Here is a 15,023-nt window from a genome sequence, read left to right on the forward strand (position 1 = left end):
GATTGGAAAGAGTAAGGTTGTCCAAGGACACTTGGAAACAGAGTGGGGCTAAAGGAATTAGCGACTAGCGAGGCCTAGAGAATGAGTGGAGAGCCAGAAGAATTTGGAAGACAGAAAAAGAACAGAAAGTAAGCCAGAGATTTTTGGAAAATGAGTACTATTTCCAGCTATTTGATATTGTTTTCTCCTTCCTGGAGGTTCTTTGCTCGGTAAAGTCAGCCTTGTATTAATTCTCTTATGTTTTGTGGCAATTATTGAGACCGTTTTTGTATTATGCTAAGAAATATTAGGATATATATTAGGATATAAACAAGTGCATTAAATAGGATTACAGATTTAAGTTGCGAACTGTTCATTTTCCATTTTCATCATCTTTTGATCAGGAAGAATTTATGTTGTCCTCATTTCCTGTAACTTTTAGTGCTAAAAATTCTCCTTATTCAAAAGTTGAACCTTTCTTATATCAGTTTCCATTTTGAATTTATGTCAATTTATTTGCAAACCCTCATTCTATCCATAATGTATTCATTATCACTACCATTTCCTCTATTTTTTATAATAAAAGTTGTAAAATTGGAAGGAGGGCAAGCAATAAAAACAAAAAAACTTTATTATTACCTTGTTACCTTAAAACAACTATAACTAACAGAGAAGCAACCAGTTTAGATCTTATGTTAAACTAGAAACGGGTTGTTTTTAACTATAGAATGTTTACAAATTTTTCCTAAAATTAGAATAGAGAATGTAGCTTTTCATTTATCATGCTTATTTCTTTAGTCACTCCTTCTCTCACTATTTTTATTCTAAAATGTGGAATGAATAACTCTGTGAGCTAGTATATACTTCATAGTTTCAAAACTTTAAGCATTTTATATACCAATTCCCAATTCCCAGGGACTCTTAGCCATTGTACATTTAGGGGTAACATTAATTGAAATCCCAATCTTTTAACAGTTCTCTCTTTGTTGAATGAATGGTTGCTGCTTAAAGTAAGTTAGTCCTTGAAGAAAGTCTGTATGTGTACAACGAAAGAAAACCTTAGACTGAGGAAGAGAGAAGTTATTTGCAAAACGTTTTAAATGCTTATTTAGATTTTTTCCCCCTTTTTGGGGTTAAAGCTTGGGCACCCTCAGCCTATCTCTTGAGTTTTCAAACAAAAGCAGGGGTCTAGTGGAGGACTCAGTACTGACTCTCCTCCCTCACTCCAGCTCCAGCCAGTGGCCACTCACAGAAGGCCCGGGAAACCTATGAGGGAAGATTCTAGATTAAGATGATTTGATGCTCTCATCCACCAAGGATGCTTTCTGCTACAAACTCCCAGCTAAAAACAGCCTAAATAATAAAGAAATGGTATTTCATATTACAAGAAATTACAGGCCAAGCATGGTGACTCACACCTGTAATCCCAGCACTTTGGGAGGCCAGAGCAGGAGGATTGCTTGAGGCCAGGAGTTCAAGACCAGCCTGGGGAATGTAACAAGACCCCCATCTCTACAAAAAAATTTTTTAGAAATTAACCAGGTTTGGTAATATGTGCCTGTAGTCCCAGCTACTTGGGAGTCTGAGACCGGAGGATCACTTGAGCCTAGGAGATCCAGGCTGCAGTGAGCTATGATTATACCACAACTCTCCAGCCTGGATGAAAACATAATTTTGAGGTGGGGTGATTCTGAGGGTGAATTCAGTATCAGAATTTTGAATTCTGGCTTCTCTGCATACTCTTGATTTTCCCCTCATGTTCTTAAGTAGCTAGCTATTCCAAGCATCACCTCACACAGACAGCATCCGGGGGAGGAGAACCAAGCTCTCTCCTTCATTCTATGCCTAAACCCATCCCCAGCAAGGCAAATGGACTTACCATGGCCAGTTTAGACTAATCAGTTTCACCATCCATAAACATTGCCACCTGAACCTGGGCAAAATGTATTTTTTGTTAGCAGAGGAGTTGCAGGGAATGACAGTTGCCTAGGGACCTGCCAGTGCCTCCTTCAGTCATTACAGTATTAACTTCCAGCTCCTATTCTGACCCTAACTGGGGCCTGGGATCTGAGGCTAACCAGTTCCTAGAAAATGGTGCTTGTGCTGATTAAATTAGGTTAAGTGTTGGTTTGAGGCCTGCTGGGGCTAATTATCACTGCAGGGCTGCCTTTGGCCCCGCCCTTTTCCCTGATTCCCAGACAGGTTCCAGGAGCCTTTAAACTACCTGTTGGCTTTGTAGCTCATCAGCGCCTCCTTGTGGTGGGTCCTACGGGTAGGTGGGGAGAGAGGCCTCCTTCACCTTCCATCCCAGGGCTTGGGCTTTACATCACTGAAATGGAACGTTTCCTGGCAGCACTGGCAACCGTTCAGGAACCAAGCATTCTGGAAATGCTCCACTCCTTTCCTACAAAACCAGTCCAGTCAATCTGGAAAATCTCTACTTGGCTGTTCCCAGAAAAGGATTGTTAGAAGATGGGTTTTACCAGTGCACTCTTGTTAGTATTTGCCAGTTGCTGTGTTCAGGGGTGGGTTTGCACACTGGCTCAGCTCTGCACTCACCTCCCACTTCTGCTCCTGGACATGATCTTGGAAAGCAGCTCAGCTGCAGGCTCTGAGGATAAGGCTGCATTGTACGAAAGTGGTGTACAGGTAACAGCTGCAGCTTCGGGGTCATATATATATTTAGAAGTTCACCTGAGGCCAACAGGATTTAGAAGCAACTTTCCAAATTACCAGCTGAGGCTCCAGGCTGCTATTTTAATTTCACACCCTCTGTACTCTGGTTCAGAGAGCCACCACGTGCCATGAGTACCTTTTTATGGTATCTTCCCTCCTGGACTTCATGCAACAAAATTTGCTCTGTGTTCATTCAGGTCACATCCTCATGACCTGACTGATATGCAGTGAAACTAGCTTTTTAGTAAATTCACATCTGACTTGAGAGGATCTATTTTTATTTTAACTTGCATGGCCCTAGCAAATAATTATGGGCTATAGATATAAATTATGGCTTTTGAGTTGCTTTAGCCAAAATGAGGGTTCTAAGCCACCTCAGAGCCAGAAGGCTGTCTCTCCCATCTCATTTGCCCAGGCAAGACCTCAGCTTCCTGGCAGTGGGTGGATAAGAACTCCTTTTCCTGGTTGTTTGAAATTTACAGAATTGAATTTCAGGGTCAGTTTATTGCTGTACTATACTTGCTCAGCTTAGACACATGGATCAACTACTTTATTTCTGTACAAACATTTATGCCATTAATTTTATATTGTCATGCAGTTTAAAAGGAATTTTTGATCCATTTTGTAATTAATTTAGGAACATATGAATTTGATATATTTAACTTAGCTTTAATGAATAAACTCAAGAAATAAATTATCACATTTTTCTTCACCTTGGGTCTGCAAATCACCTATGTTTATAGTATGACAATCAAATTTTTTATGTTCAAACTTTATTCGCATATTGAATTTTGCATAAATTAGGTAGCAATACCTTGTAGTTATGATGTGCACTGTATACATGAGTGTTCACATATATTCTTGCTGTACAACTTTCTGAAGAAATAGAACCGCCTATTTGGTTGGAAATCTTAACTAAAGATAATGCAGAAATAATTATCTTTAAAACCTTGCTGTTATTCAAATTAATGCTTATCTTTCTCAGAAAAGAAATATTTCTCAACTGTAATAATCTCATTACCTTGGTCATTGAGTTTTTTTTACCTAAAAATTAACACACAACAGTTACTAAATATCAAATTGTAGAATTTAATGAGATGAATTCTTTTAGTTTCTTTTGGAAGCTGTTTTATTGAAGTACAGGAATTAAGTAAACATTGCCCTTATAACTTGAGAATGAATTGTGCTTTCCATCCGGATAATTCTTCCATGAAAAATAGTGTGCCAGGAAAAATGGCTGTTAAACAAAATTATTGTTGTTACGTTATTTTCCATCTGGATGACCCCTATTTTGTTGTTCTAGAAAGGTATACATGAGTGGAATTTCAGTGCCTCTTCCGTCAGGGGAGTGAGGTAAGTTTCTTTGGTACATTTTGTTTACTTATAAGACATTTTTCTGCACCATTCATGGGCTGGTTAGAACTTTTAATCTTGATTTTAAAATACAAAGAATGTTAAGAATCGTTCTGGAAATGCCCAAGCTTCCTCTGTGTCACTATCTCCATTAGGAAAAGATTTGCAACAAAATGTTCACTGCTGGTTGAACTGACTGTGCTTGTGACCTACTTAAAATATGGCAGCTGTGGGGGGAAATGCAAACTGTGGACCAGAATCAAAATGTAGATAAAACTGAGTCAGGTGGAGGTCCTCTTTAGCTGAGCTGTTGGTTTGTTTAATAAGATGATTTTCTCTCCTTTCGGTTTACCAGGAACTCATCTCCCCTTGCATGGATCCAAAGCACACATGCCATCTACTAGCTTGTGTCCTGCCACTAATTTTATCTTATTTTATTTTATTTTGTGAGACAGAGTTTTGCTCTTGTTGCCCAGGCTGGAGTGCGGTGGCCTGATCTTGGTTCACTGCAGCCATCACCTCATGGGTCCAAAACAATTCACCTGCCTCAGCATCCCAAGTAGCTGTGATTATGGATGCATACCACAATGCCCAGCTAATTTTTGTATTTTAGAAGAGACAGGGTTTCACCACGCTGGCCAGGCTGGTCTCAAACTCCTGACCTCATGATCTGCCCGCCTCGGCCTCCCAAAGTGCTGAGATTACAGGTGTGAGCCACCCTGCCTGACCCCTCCCACTAATATGAATGACTTCAGATGATAGGGAGTCCATTAAAAAAAAAAAAATTTCCTAAGGTCACTTTCCTGCATTGATCTTGAGATTACAGTGGTGAGCTGCAGTTCTGACTACTGTCACAGTGCCAGTAGCTCAGAAAATGCCATTTCTTAGGATTTAGAAATAAGAATTTTTTTAAAGACTCAAGAGTGAGTGGTGAAGTCTTCAAATAATTGTTCTGTTGAAGCTCACGCTAAATCAACTCTTGCAAGTTTCAAACCAAATTAGATGTGCTTACTACTGTTTATCCCCACATCATAGCAATGAGAGACAACAGATTTTTGCAGGCTGGTTATGCAATATCCTGTTGCTTTTGGAATGATAATAGTAATTGGTTTTATTAGAGCATAAATTGGTAGAGCAGTCTGAGTCACTAATAATTGGAGTTCTCCTGGTAAGGCTACCTGTTACCTCATGAACGATTTGAACAGAAACAAGCAAGATGATGGACTGACTCATTATGCATCTTTCAGTCGATACTTTTCTCAAATAAAGCTGTACTCTCAATATTTAATTTTTAAAGCCAGTCATTAGCAAGGCACTCATTATTTATTGCTGCATTTTTAAGCAATCCATTTAAGAAAGTGTGGTAAATGTAAATTTTACTTTATCACATCTGTTTTCCAATGAATTAATTTTCTTTAATTAAGTGTGGTAGCCCTACATAACAGTTGTTGTGATTTATGACCTATACATAGCAATCTGGCAATTGCTGGCTTATGTACTGAGAAATTTGAGTTGTAGCCTGTGACTTCAAAGAGAGCTCATTTTTCCTGGCCTCCTCCTCCATAAAGAAGAGATGACAAACTATGGAAGAAAATCCAGCTAGGTTAGCAGCTTGCCTAGCATCTCCTCGGAAAATGCACAGCTTGAGTTAGTGGGCATTAACTGAGCACGAGCTGTGTGTCGAATGTTGAGCCCCGTTCTGCCGAAGGTACAAAAATAACAAGACATCAACTCCTCTCTTAAAGAGCTCACAGCCCAGCAAGGGAGAGGAACAGACATGTAACAACTCATGACAATACCGTCTGAGAAGAGCAATGAAAGAAGTATACTCAGAGGACACAGGTGCAAGAGGAAGTCTTTCTGTTTAGGGCAGAAGTAGGGCAGGGAGAGAAGGTAAGGTCTAACCTGGGCCTTAAATCGTGAATAGAGTTTCTTTTAAAAGTAAAAAACGGCATGCGGTCCAAATTGAAGGAACAGCAGGCACAAAGGCATAAAATAAGGGTCGACAAACTGTGGCCTATGGACTACATCTGGTCCCCTACCTGTTTTGTAAATAAAGTTTTATTGAAACACAGCCATGTTCATTCATTTATGCATCATCTCAGGCTGCTTTCGTGCTTCAGTGGAAGAATTACGTAGTTTGGCCTGAAAAGCCTAAAGTGTTTTACTATCTGATCTGTTACAGAAAATGGTTGCCAACACCTGGCATAAAACAGCATGGTCTCGAGGGTCGACCCAAAATTGTTTTATATTGCCGTAAAGTCAGCCACCCGCTGAGTCCTAACCAAGTGCGCTTGCACATGGCTTTACTCCTCTAAAATCTCTATAACGAATGAGGTGCTTTTACTGCCTCCACAAATTGCCTGCCCAGCTTTGGAAACATTTCGTTGTTCCACAGATTGCATAGGGCCAGAATCACTGAAGTCAGCCAGCCAATTGGTATTTATGCTTTTCCTCCCAGCACACAGAATAGTGTAGCAGGCAGGACACCTTTCCCTGCTCTGTTGAAAGGATGTGTGGTTTATGTGTGCTTACAACTCCCTAGAGCACCCTCCTCTGCACACATGAGAAGGAGGATACTTCTCAGAAGAGTAAATAATTTTTAGTAGTGCGGTATGGGAAATACCACTTTTTAAAGTGCTATTTCTAACTTCTTGTTATAAACAACATTGATATCAATGGGATTGAATTTAAAACATATTTCTTTTTCATCATAGGACCGTAGAATTGATAGTTTTCTGAATAATGCTTCTTTGCTTGTTTGTTTCAGTATTTCTAAGTTTGAAGAAAGATGCTGTTTTCTGTATGTGCTCCACAATTCTGATGATTTCCAAATCTATTTCTGTACAGAACTTCATTGTAAAAAGTATGTATTAGTCATTGTGTGTGAAAAAGATTCTTCTTACCTGATCATTATTTTCAACTAATGGGTGAACATGGACCTCCTGTGAAGAATTCATGGCTATGGGGTTATATAAATATTTTATTTGGGCTAATATTTTATAATTATGTCATGAATTTAATAGATTTTCGAGGAGTTCTCTTTAATAAGTCAGACTGTATCTTAGTCATAACTTATTTCCCCATAGATAAAACATTAACCAATACTTACTGGTTAATTGTTAAATATTATAACTCATATTTCAAGTGTTCACCTACTGTATATGATTACCAGAATTTTCATCCTCAAATTATTTTAAATCATCTCATTATTATCCACAATATTAGCTCTTTACCTTGGCTTATATTAGTTAGATTCACCTGGTGAGCTTTAAAAAAAAATAATGTCCCCCCCAGACTAATTACAATGGATGTTCTGGTGGGGATGAAGCCTGAATTAAGAGCCAGTGATCTGATCTATAGCACTAAAAGAGATCATGCAAAAATCCATGGACTGCATTGTATGTTTATGTTTTTCTCCATTGTATGTGTCTCTTGGGCTAATAATTAAATTCTTCTTACTTCTTTAGAACACTGTGATTGACTGTGGGAAACTAGTGAAGTCAGTGATAATTTAGAAGCCAAAGGGTAAATGAAAGTTAGTTTGGACTCAGAATTTTGCTGCGGATTGGTCTTATTTAAATAATTACTATTTGACTTCATTATAACTGACCGATATGCTAGCTACAATATACACTCATTCATTTTTATCTTGATGTGAAAAAGAAAAGTGTTTGTTGAATCCACAATTCTTGGCTCGAGCTTTATCTTTATTATCATAAAACATGTGGTAAGGGAAAAAGAAAACACTTGGAAATAAGAAAATTCCTAGCTCTTTTATGGACTAATTTTCTACTTACACTTAAATTCTCAAGGGCGTTGACTTGTTTCTATGATAGTTGCAGCTAAGATTTATGAAGTGTGTGCCCCAGAACTAATACTTGCTTCACTCTTCAAAGAAACCCTATTAGATGGGTAGTATTAATATCTTCGTTGAAAAGAATAAAAAAAAGTAGTCTTGCCGGGCACGGTGGCTCACGCCTGTAATCCCAGCACTTTGGGAGGCCGAGGCGGGTGGATCACAAGGTCAAGAGATCGAGGCCATCCTGGTCAACATGGTGAAACCCCATCTCTACTAAAAAAAAAAATGCAAAAAATCAGCTGGGCATGGTGGCACGTGCCTGTAATCCCAGCTACTCAGGAGGCTGAGGCAGGAGAATTGCCTGAACCCAGGAGGCGGAGGTTGTGGTGAGCTGAGATCGCGCCATTGCACTCCAGCCTGGGTAACGAGAGCGAAACTCCATCTCAAAAAAAAAAGAAAAAAAAAAAAAAAGTAGTCTTAGAGAGTATAGCCTAAAATCGTGTAGTTAGTAAGCATAATAATCTGGGATTTGAACATGGCACGGGAGACTTCAGAATGCTAGCTCCTGAAAATTACACTGTGCTACCATCCCACTGTTGAGTGTTAGATTCTGCCTTGAGATGTTCATATTGAAAATTTCTGCATGAGTGGCTGATGCAAGTCTTTACCCTAGATCATAAATCGTGTCTGTAAGGCCAGATTTTTTTTTTAGATCTTTCACTTTATTCTTCCTGTTGGTTGAACTAGCTTTTCTCTCTCACTCATTGTGCTGTTTAATCATCATGAGTGCATGCTATTATTTCATTCAGGCTTGGGGAGTTTTTTTTCTTGACATGGACCTCCAAGAAATGTGTATAGAGATAGGAAGAGTGAAAAAGTTGGCACCGTATAGGAACTCCATAAATAGGGTCCAAATTCCAAGGTAGACTTTGTTCTTCATCATGTTCTCAATGGCCAGAACAGTTTTTTGTCCTAGTAGACACTCAATGAGCATTTGTTGAATGAACAGACAGATGAATGGGTAAGAAAGGTTCTGAGATGTGTTAGGCAGACTTTTCTTATCAAGCTATAACCTCCTCTTCCTTTGGGCTGGCATCGCATAGCATGACCTGCCTGTGGGATCATCAGCCTTTGTTTACAGGCCTTCCTGGCTTTGTCTGTGAACCAACAGCCTCGTCTCTGAATGGACTAGCCATAGCTAGTCAGGCTGCCAATCTGTTTCTCACTGTCATGACTTTGCTTGTCTCTGAAATGGTCTCCAGAAAAAATACTTTACAGGAAGATTTCCTGAAGAAAAATGTATTTGAAGTGAGGCATTAGGTTAGAAATTTCTAGAAAATCCTACCAACCTGTATTTTCTTTTTGCAAAATTATATTTTTCACATGATCGTGAGAGTGTGTTTATTGCCTGGTTCTAGAGACTCTCTTAGCTCTCAGTTTTGGTTCTGAAGCCACTTTGGGATGTATTTGCTTGTGTTTACGATTGTATGTGTTATGAAGCTCATGTGCTAACTCGTATTGTAGGTTTTTTGAGATGGTGAACACCATTACCGAAGAGAAGGGGAGAAGCACAGAGGAAGGAGACTGTGAAAGTGACTCCTTGGAGGTAATGACTTAGGTGTCCATTTACTTTTACGGGTTCATTTTAAAACAAACTGTTTAAAGTCTTTCTGAGGCAGGAGGCAGGGTGGGTTGATGGGTGTGTGAGGGGTAGGTCTTTAAGCTTTCCTTTAGTGTTAAAAGCACCTTCTGGAATTTCTTTGGTAAAAAAGGGCTAAAAAGTAAACATGGAAAATTCTTATTCCACAGCACTGAGCGTTAGCAGCATTTTACTTATCTGATAGCGAGTAATTATGCTATATCTGTGACAGTGTCAATGCCTGGGCCACGGTGCCCTTACGCATTTTCTACTCTCTTCTGAGATATGTGCAATTCAGACCAAGAAGATTCAGTGAAGATTCTGGTTGACAGCACCTTTGTGGCAGGCATTAATATGCTGCATAGAGAACCTGAAACATGGAAGATTAATGGATTTAAAGAGGAGGGAATAACGATGACTTCAAATCATGTTCTTCTCAACTGGAATCCTTTTACTAATGTCTAATGGACACAGAGCACTATGAATACCTACTTTCATATGGTTTTTATTTTTATTTTGGTAGAGACTTGGTCTAGTTATGTTGCCCAGACTGCTCTTGAATTTCTGGGCTCAAGCAATTCTCCCACCTCAGCCTCCCAAAGCACTGAAATTATAGGCATGAGCCACTGCACCTGACTGTTGGGTACCTACTTTTAATTTGTGTCCATTTTGTCTGCCATGTCTGCTGTGTGAAGAAGAGCCTTCCCCCACTGCAAGGACCGATGCTGGAGTGTGCCAAGAATGCTGACTCCAGCATCTTCAGTGTCTGAAGGATGATACTTCTTCAGGCTTGACACATGGCCACCATTTTCTCCAAGCCCTTCCCAGTGTTTTACTTGGGAGGGAACTCTGAATCCAAGTATCTTAGTCCATTGGGATGCTATAACAAAATACCGTAAACAATATGACTTATAAGCAGCAGACATTTATTTTCTTATAGTTCTGGAGGCTGGGAAGTCCAAGATCAAGGTGCTGGTAGATTCCGTGTCTGGTGAGGGCTTGTTTCTCATAGAAGGTGCCCTCTGGCTGTGTCCTTACATGGTAGAAGAAGCTGGCTAGCTCTCTGTGGTCTCTCTTACAAGACCACTAATGTTACTCTGCTCTGCCTTCATGACCTAATTGCTCCCCAAAGTCCTCACCTCCTAATAACCATCCCCTTGGGCTTATGATTTCAACATAGGAATTTGGGGAAGACACAAATATTCAGCCCATAGCACCAAGCCATGGTGCTATATTTTTAATGTTATTATATTTTTAAAGTTAAAGTGAAATTAAAGAAACTATAGCTCACCAGTCTAATTGGCACACCTATTTATTAGATCACTTTGATAATGTCATCTCATAAACTTAAATTTTTATAAAAACACTGAATCGGTAAGGTAACAGTTGAGAAAAAATTTTAATATAATCGTTTGTTTTTTGAGACCGACTCTTGCTGTGTTACCTGGGCTGGAGTGCAGTGGCACAATCATTGCTCATTGTAGCCTCTTGATTCCCAGGGTCAAGCGATCCTCCCACTTCAGCCAAAACATGCCATCACACACCCAGCTAACTTTTATTTATTTATTTTTTTTTTGGTGGAGACAGGGTCTCACTTTGTTGTTCTGGTTGTTCTTGAACTCCTGGGCTCAAGCGGTCTTCCCGCCTCAGCCTCCCAAAGTGCTGAGATTATAGGGATGAGCACACACCTAACCTATAATAACTAGTTGTTAACTCTGTCTGTAGTCAAGTTCTATGATTATCTTGCAATTGTATAGCTTTGATGTTTGTAGTTAAGCCTAAGACTGTTTCATTGAAGTTGTGAAAAGATGACAGACCTAACTTGGAAAAAAGATAATTTCCTATGCGTTAGCTTGCCGTCTATAGATGTAATAGATAATATTATTTATGTATGCTTTATGTGTTACAATTTTTTATTTTCTTATTCAAGCAATTGTTAGGAATTAGCTTTCTTGATTCCTGTCTCAGTGCTCTTTCGATTATACCTTATCTCTCTTTTTATGTTAAATTTTGCATCACTTGATAAGCAGCAATTTGCCAAGGTAAAACTTAAAGAAGTTGACAATGAAACAATTCTGTCAATAATATAGAATTGTGAAGATGACTTCATAAAGTCTGCTGCAATGTTACAAATTTATGGCCTTTTTTTAAAAAAAACAGAGATAGCTAGCCTTTGTTTTATATCCTCCTTTCAGGAACTAAATGCATCTAACCAAACATACGCATAGCCAGCCAGGCTGTGGTAACCGTATTGGAAAAGGTTGCTCTTTATAATCGATTGAATCAACAGTTCGCGTACTCTACTGTGAGAACTACCCTAAAAAACATATGCATAGCTTAATACAGCTTTAATTGCCATAAAATTTAGCTAGCTGATGTTTCTAAGCCCCAAGTTCCTATAGTGTAAAGGAGGAAAGGGGTAAAGACTTTTCAAAGAGCTAGAGGGGACCCAGTCCTAGATCCCCTATTCTGTATGCAGTAGTATTTGGGGTGAGCTTTGCGAGAGACCCTTCCCAATTAGGCAATTATGATGCAAGCACTGTGAACACTCTCACCAACTGAATAAGGAGAGAGGGAAATGCTAGATTCTTCCTAGTAATATCCAGAGGGTTTTAGTCAGTCTCTGACCTCAAAAAACAGAGCTTATACCATATTGCTGTGTTTCATGAAAGTGCTCCTAACAGCCTTTTCAAGTAAGTACCGGGATTCTATTTTAACATTAGAAAACCTTCTGAGGTCGGGCACATTGGCTCACGCCTGTAATCCCAGCACATTAGGAAACTGAAGTGGGTGGATTACTTGAGGCTAGGAGTTCAAGACCAACCTGGCCAACATGGTGAACCTTGTCTCTACTTAGCTGAGCATGGTGGCGTGCATTTGTAATCCTAGCTACTCAGGAGGGCTGAGGCAAGACAATCACTTGAACCTGGGAGGTAGAGGTTGCAGTGAGCTGAGATCGCACCACTGCACTCCAGCCTGGGCTACAGAGTGAGACTTAATGTCAACAACAAAAAAAAGAGAAAGCATTCTTACATTTCTATCCTTTACATTTCATTAAAATAATGTAAAATTTCTGACACAGAATGGCTTCTACAGTATTCTCAGTGGACTTTAGATCCTATAGGAAGAATTCAAGCAGACTGGTTTCAAGAATCGTTGCTTGATTTGCCATTGTGCCAGCTGGTGATATTGCTGATGTTTTCCTGGGTGTTCTGTTAGCATCACATGAATGAATCCATGTTTACAGGGATGCTCTGGGCTGGAGGATGCTGAGATCCATCACGGCTCTCCCTTTCCCTGAATGTCCTTTCCTAGCCAGGGCACCTTTCCAATATGAATTATTGAGCCTTAACTTACATTTTTGCATATTATAATTCTCCATTATATATTTAGTTACATTTCTTAGATGTTTTCAACATTCTTCATTAAAGTTATTTTATCAGCATCCTGCATACTTGATTAAAATGAATTCTTTAATTGTATTACCACAACCTGAACTCAAACTTCAGCCCATGAATAACAAACTAAAAATAATTCTTCCACTTCCCAATCTTTACAGTGGAAACAAGAAGAGTTACTGTAGAGATCATCTTAACACAGTGCCTAAGATTTGTATGCAGAATAATTATTTTCTGATGTTTACCTCAATTTAGGGTAGAATTAAAATTGTTTCAATATTATCTGTCGATTATTCCTGAAGCCTTTGGCTACCTTGGCCCAGAACAAAATAAAAATGTTGGAAAGGTCAGATGATGAGGAAATGCTACTTAGTGTTTTTAACTTCACTTAGGGTGTTGTCAGCAGTCAGCAAACGGCAACTATTAATGTGGCTCTGTAAACTACAAATGTGAAACCAATTCCTAGAATTTGAAAAACTTCTTAAAAGCCCAGGAAGATCTGCTGCTTTCTTTCTGATGGGAACAATAAGGTTTATTTGAAGCAGTACAACTGTGGGAGGGATTCAGCCTCTTTCAGATCACCAGCCCCTTCTTCCTTCTGACTCAAGCTGGATCTACTAAGAACTCCAGGCTGGGGTCAGGAGCCCTGGGTTCTCGATTTTACTTTGCCAGCAGTCAGTTTCGTAACCCCGGAGAAAGTTCATACTCCTGCTGGGCTAAGATGACTTCATTCCTTAAGTTATAGTTGAAAAGAAGATTTTTTCTTGGGGGCAGGGGGGTGAGACAGAGCCTCACTCTGTCACCCAGGCTGGAGTGCAGTGGTGTGATCTTGGCTCCTGCAACCTCCGCCCTCTGGGTTCAAGCAGTTCTACCACCTCAGCGTCCTGAGTAGGTGGGATTACAGGCACCCACCATCATGTCCAGCTAATTTTTGTATTTTTAGTAGAGATGGGGTTTCACCATGTTGTCCAGGCTCGTCTTGAACTTCTGACCTCAGGTGATCCACCCGCCTTAACCTCCCAAAGAGCTGGGATTACAGGCATGAGCCACCACGCTCAACCAATAGCAAGAAGATATTTAACATCCTTTCCTACCTCTAATTTTTTAATAATATTCAAGATTGGTATAAATTGTACAAGGTTATTTCAAATATAAGGCAATACCACTTCTCAGAGAAAGACTTTTCTGTCTTTTAACAGAAAGAAAATCAATTTCTTTTGATTCAAGGCTATGTTTTTTGACTCAAGGATGTATTTTGACATGGAAGGGTCATGAACCCAAATCTTAAGTAATTTAATATGTCATTATTATAATACATGTATATTGAAATCATCAAACAATTGATCAGAGTTAACCAGCCTACGTCTCCATTGTTCTTCCTGCCTTCCATGTCTTCAGTAAGAGTAAAGGCATCTACCCAGTAACCCAAGCCAGATAGCTGAGAAACCTCTGCCCAGTCCCCTCTTAATCCCTCATGCCCGTTCTTTCCCGCGGCCCCTTCATTTCATCTTCTTGGTCACTCCCCTGATCTCAGGTCTTCATCCTCTGTCGTAGCCTAACCATGTCTCATGCTTTGTCTCCGTTATCATCAGAGAAATCTCTCATACAGATTTAATCATGTGACTCCCCAAATTAAAAACCTTTGATGCTCCTTTTAAAAAAAAATTTATTTCATTTTTGATACAGAGTCTCTCTCTGTCATCCAGGCAGGAGAACAGTGGGGCAATCTCGGTTCACTGCAACCTCTGCCTCCCGTGTTTAAGCGATTCTCCTGCCTCAGCCTCCTGAGTAGCCGGGACTACAGGCATATGCCACCACACCCAGCTAATTTTTTGTATTTTTAGTACAGATGGAGTTTCACCATGTTGGCCAGGCTGGCCTTGAACTCCTGGCCTCAGGTGATCCGCCCGCCTCGGCCTGCCAAAGTGCTGGGATTACAGACGTGAGCCACCGTGCCCAGCCAATGCTGCTTTTTGTAGACAGAGGTATTTGTACCATCCAACGTTCTCACTCCTCTAGCTGTAATTTCCCCTTTCCTTTCACCCTGTGGTCCAGCAGTGCAAATTCCTTTCCACATTCCAGTTGGCCATGCTTCTCCAGCCTCTGGGCTTGACATGCAGACACCTAACCTTGCAAGCTTTTCTGCTCTGCCCCACTTCGCGACCAGAGCATTATT

The 15,023-nt window shown here is 39.9% G+C and overlaps 1 protein-coding gene across 2 annotated transcripts in view; it reads left to right on the top strand.

The window, feature by feature from the left end:
- Positions 1 to 15,023, top strand: part of MAP3K5 (mitogen-activated protein kinase kinase kinase 5) — a 235,541-nt gene that overhangs the window by 141,563 nt on the left and 78,955 nt on the right. For both annotated transcript variants that reach the window (XM_032274669.1, XM_032274670.1), the window contains exons 12-14: positions 3,959 to 4,008; positions 6,779 to 6,874; positions 9,335 to 9,416. In XM_032274669.1, the coding sequence (XP_032130560.1) occupies positions 3,959 to 4,008; positions 6,779 to 6,874; positions 9,335 to 9,416 (228 nt within the window). The remainder of the gene's footprint in view (positions 1 to 3,958; positions 4,009 to 6,778; positions 6,875 to 9,334; positions 9,417 to 15,023) is intronic.

Source organism: Sapajus apella, unplaced genomic scaffold, assembly GCF_009761245.1.
Source record: "Sapajus apella isolate SASKATOON/1434 unplaced genomic scaffold, GSC_monkey_1.0 scaffold6, whole genome shotgun sequence".
NCBI classification, from domain to species: Eukaryota; Metazoa; Chordata; class Mammalia; order Primates; family Cebidae; genus Sapajus; species Sapajus apella.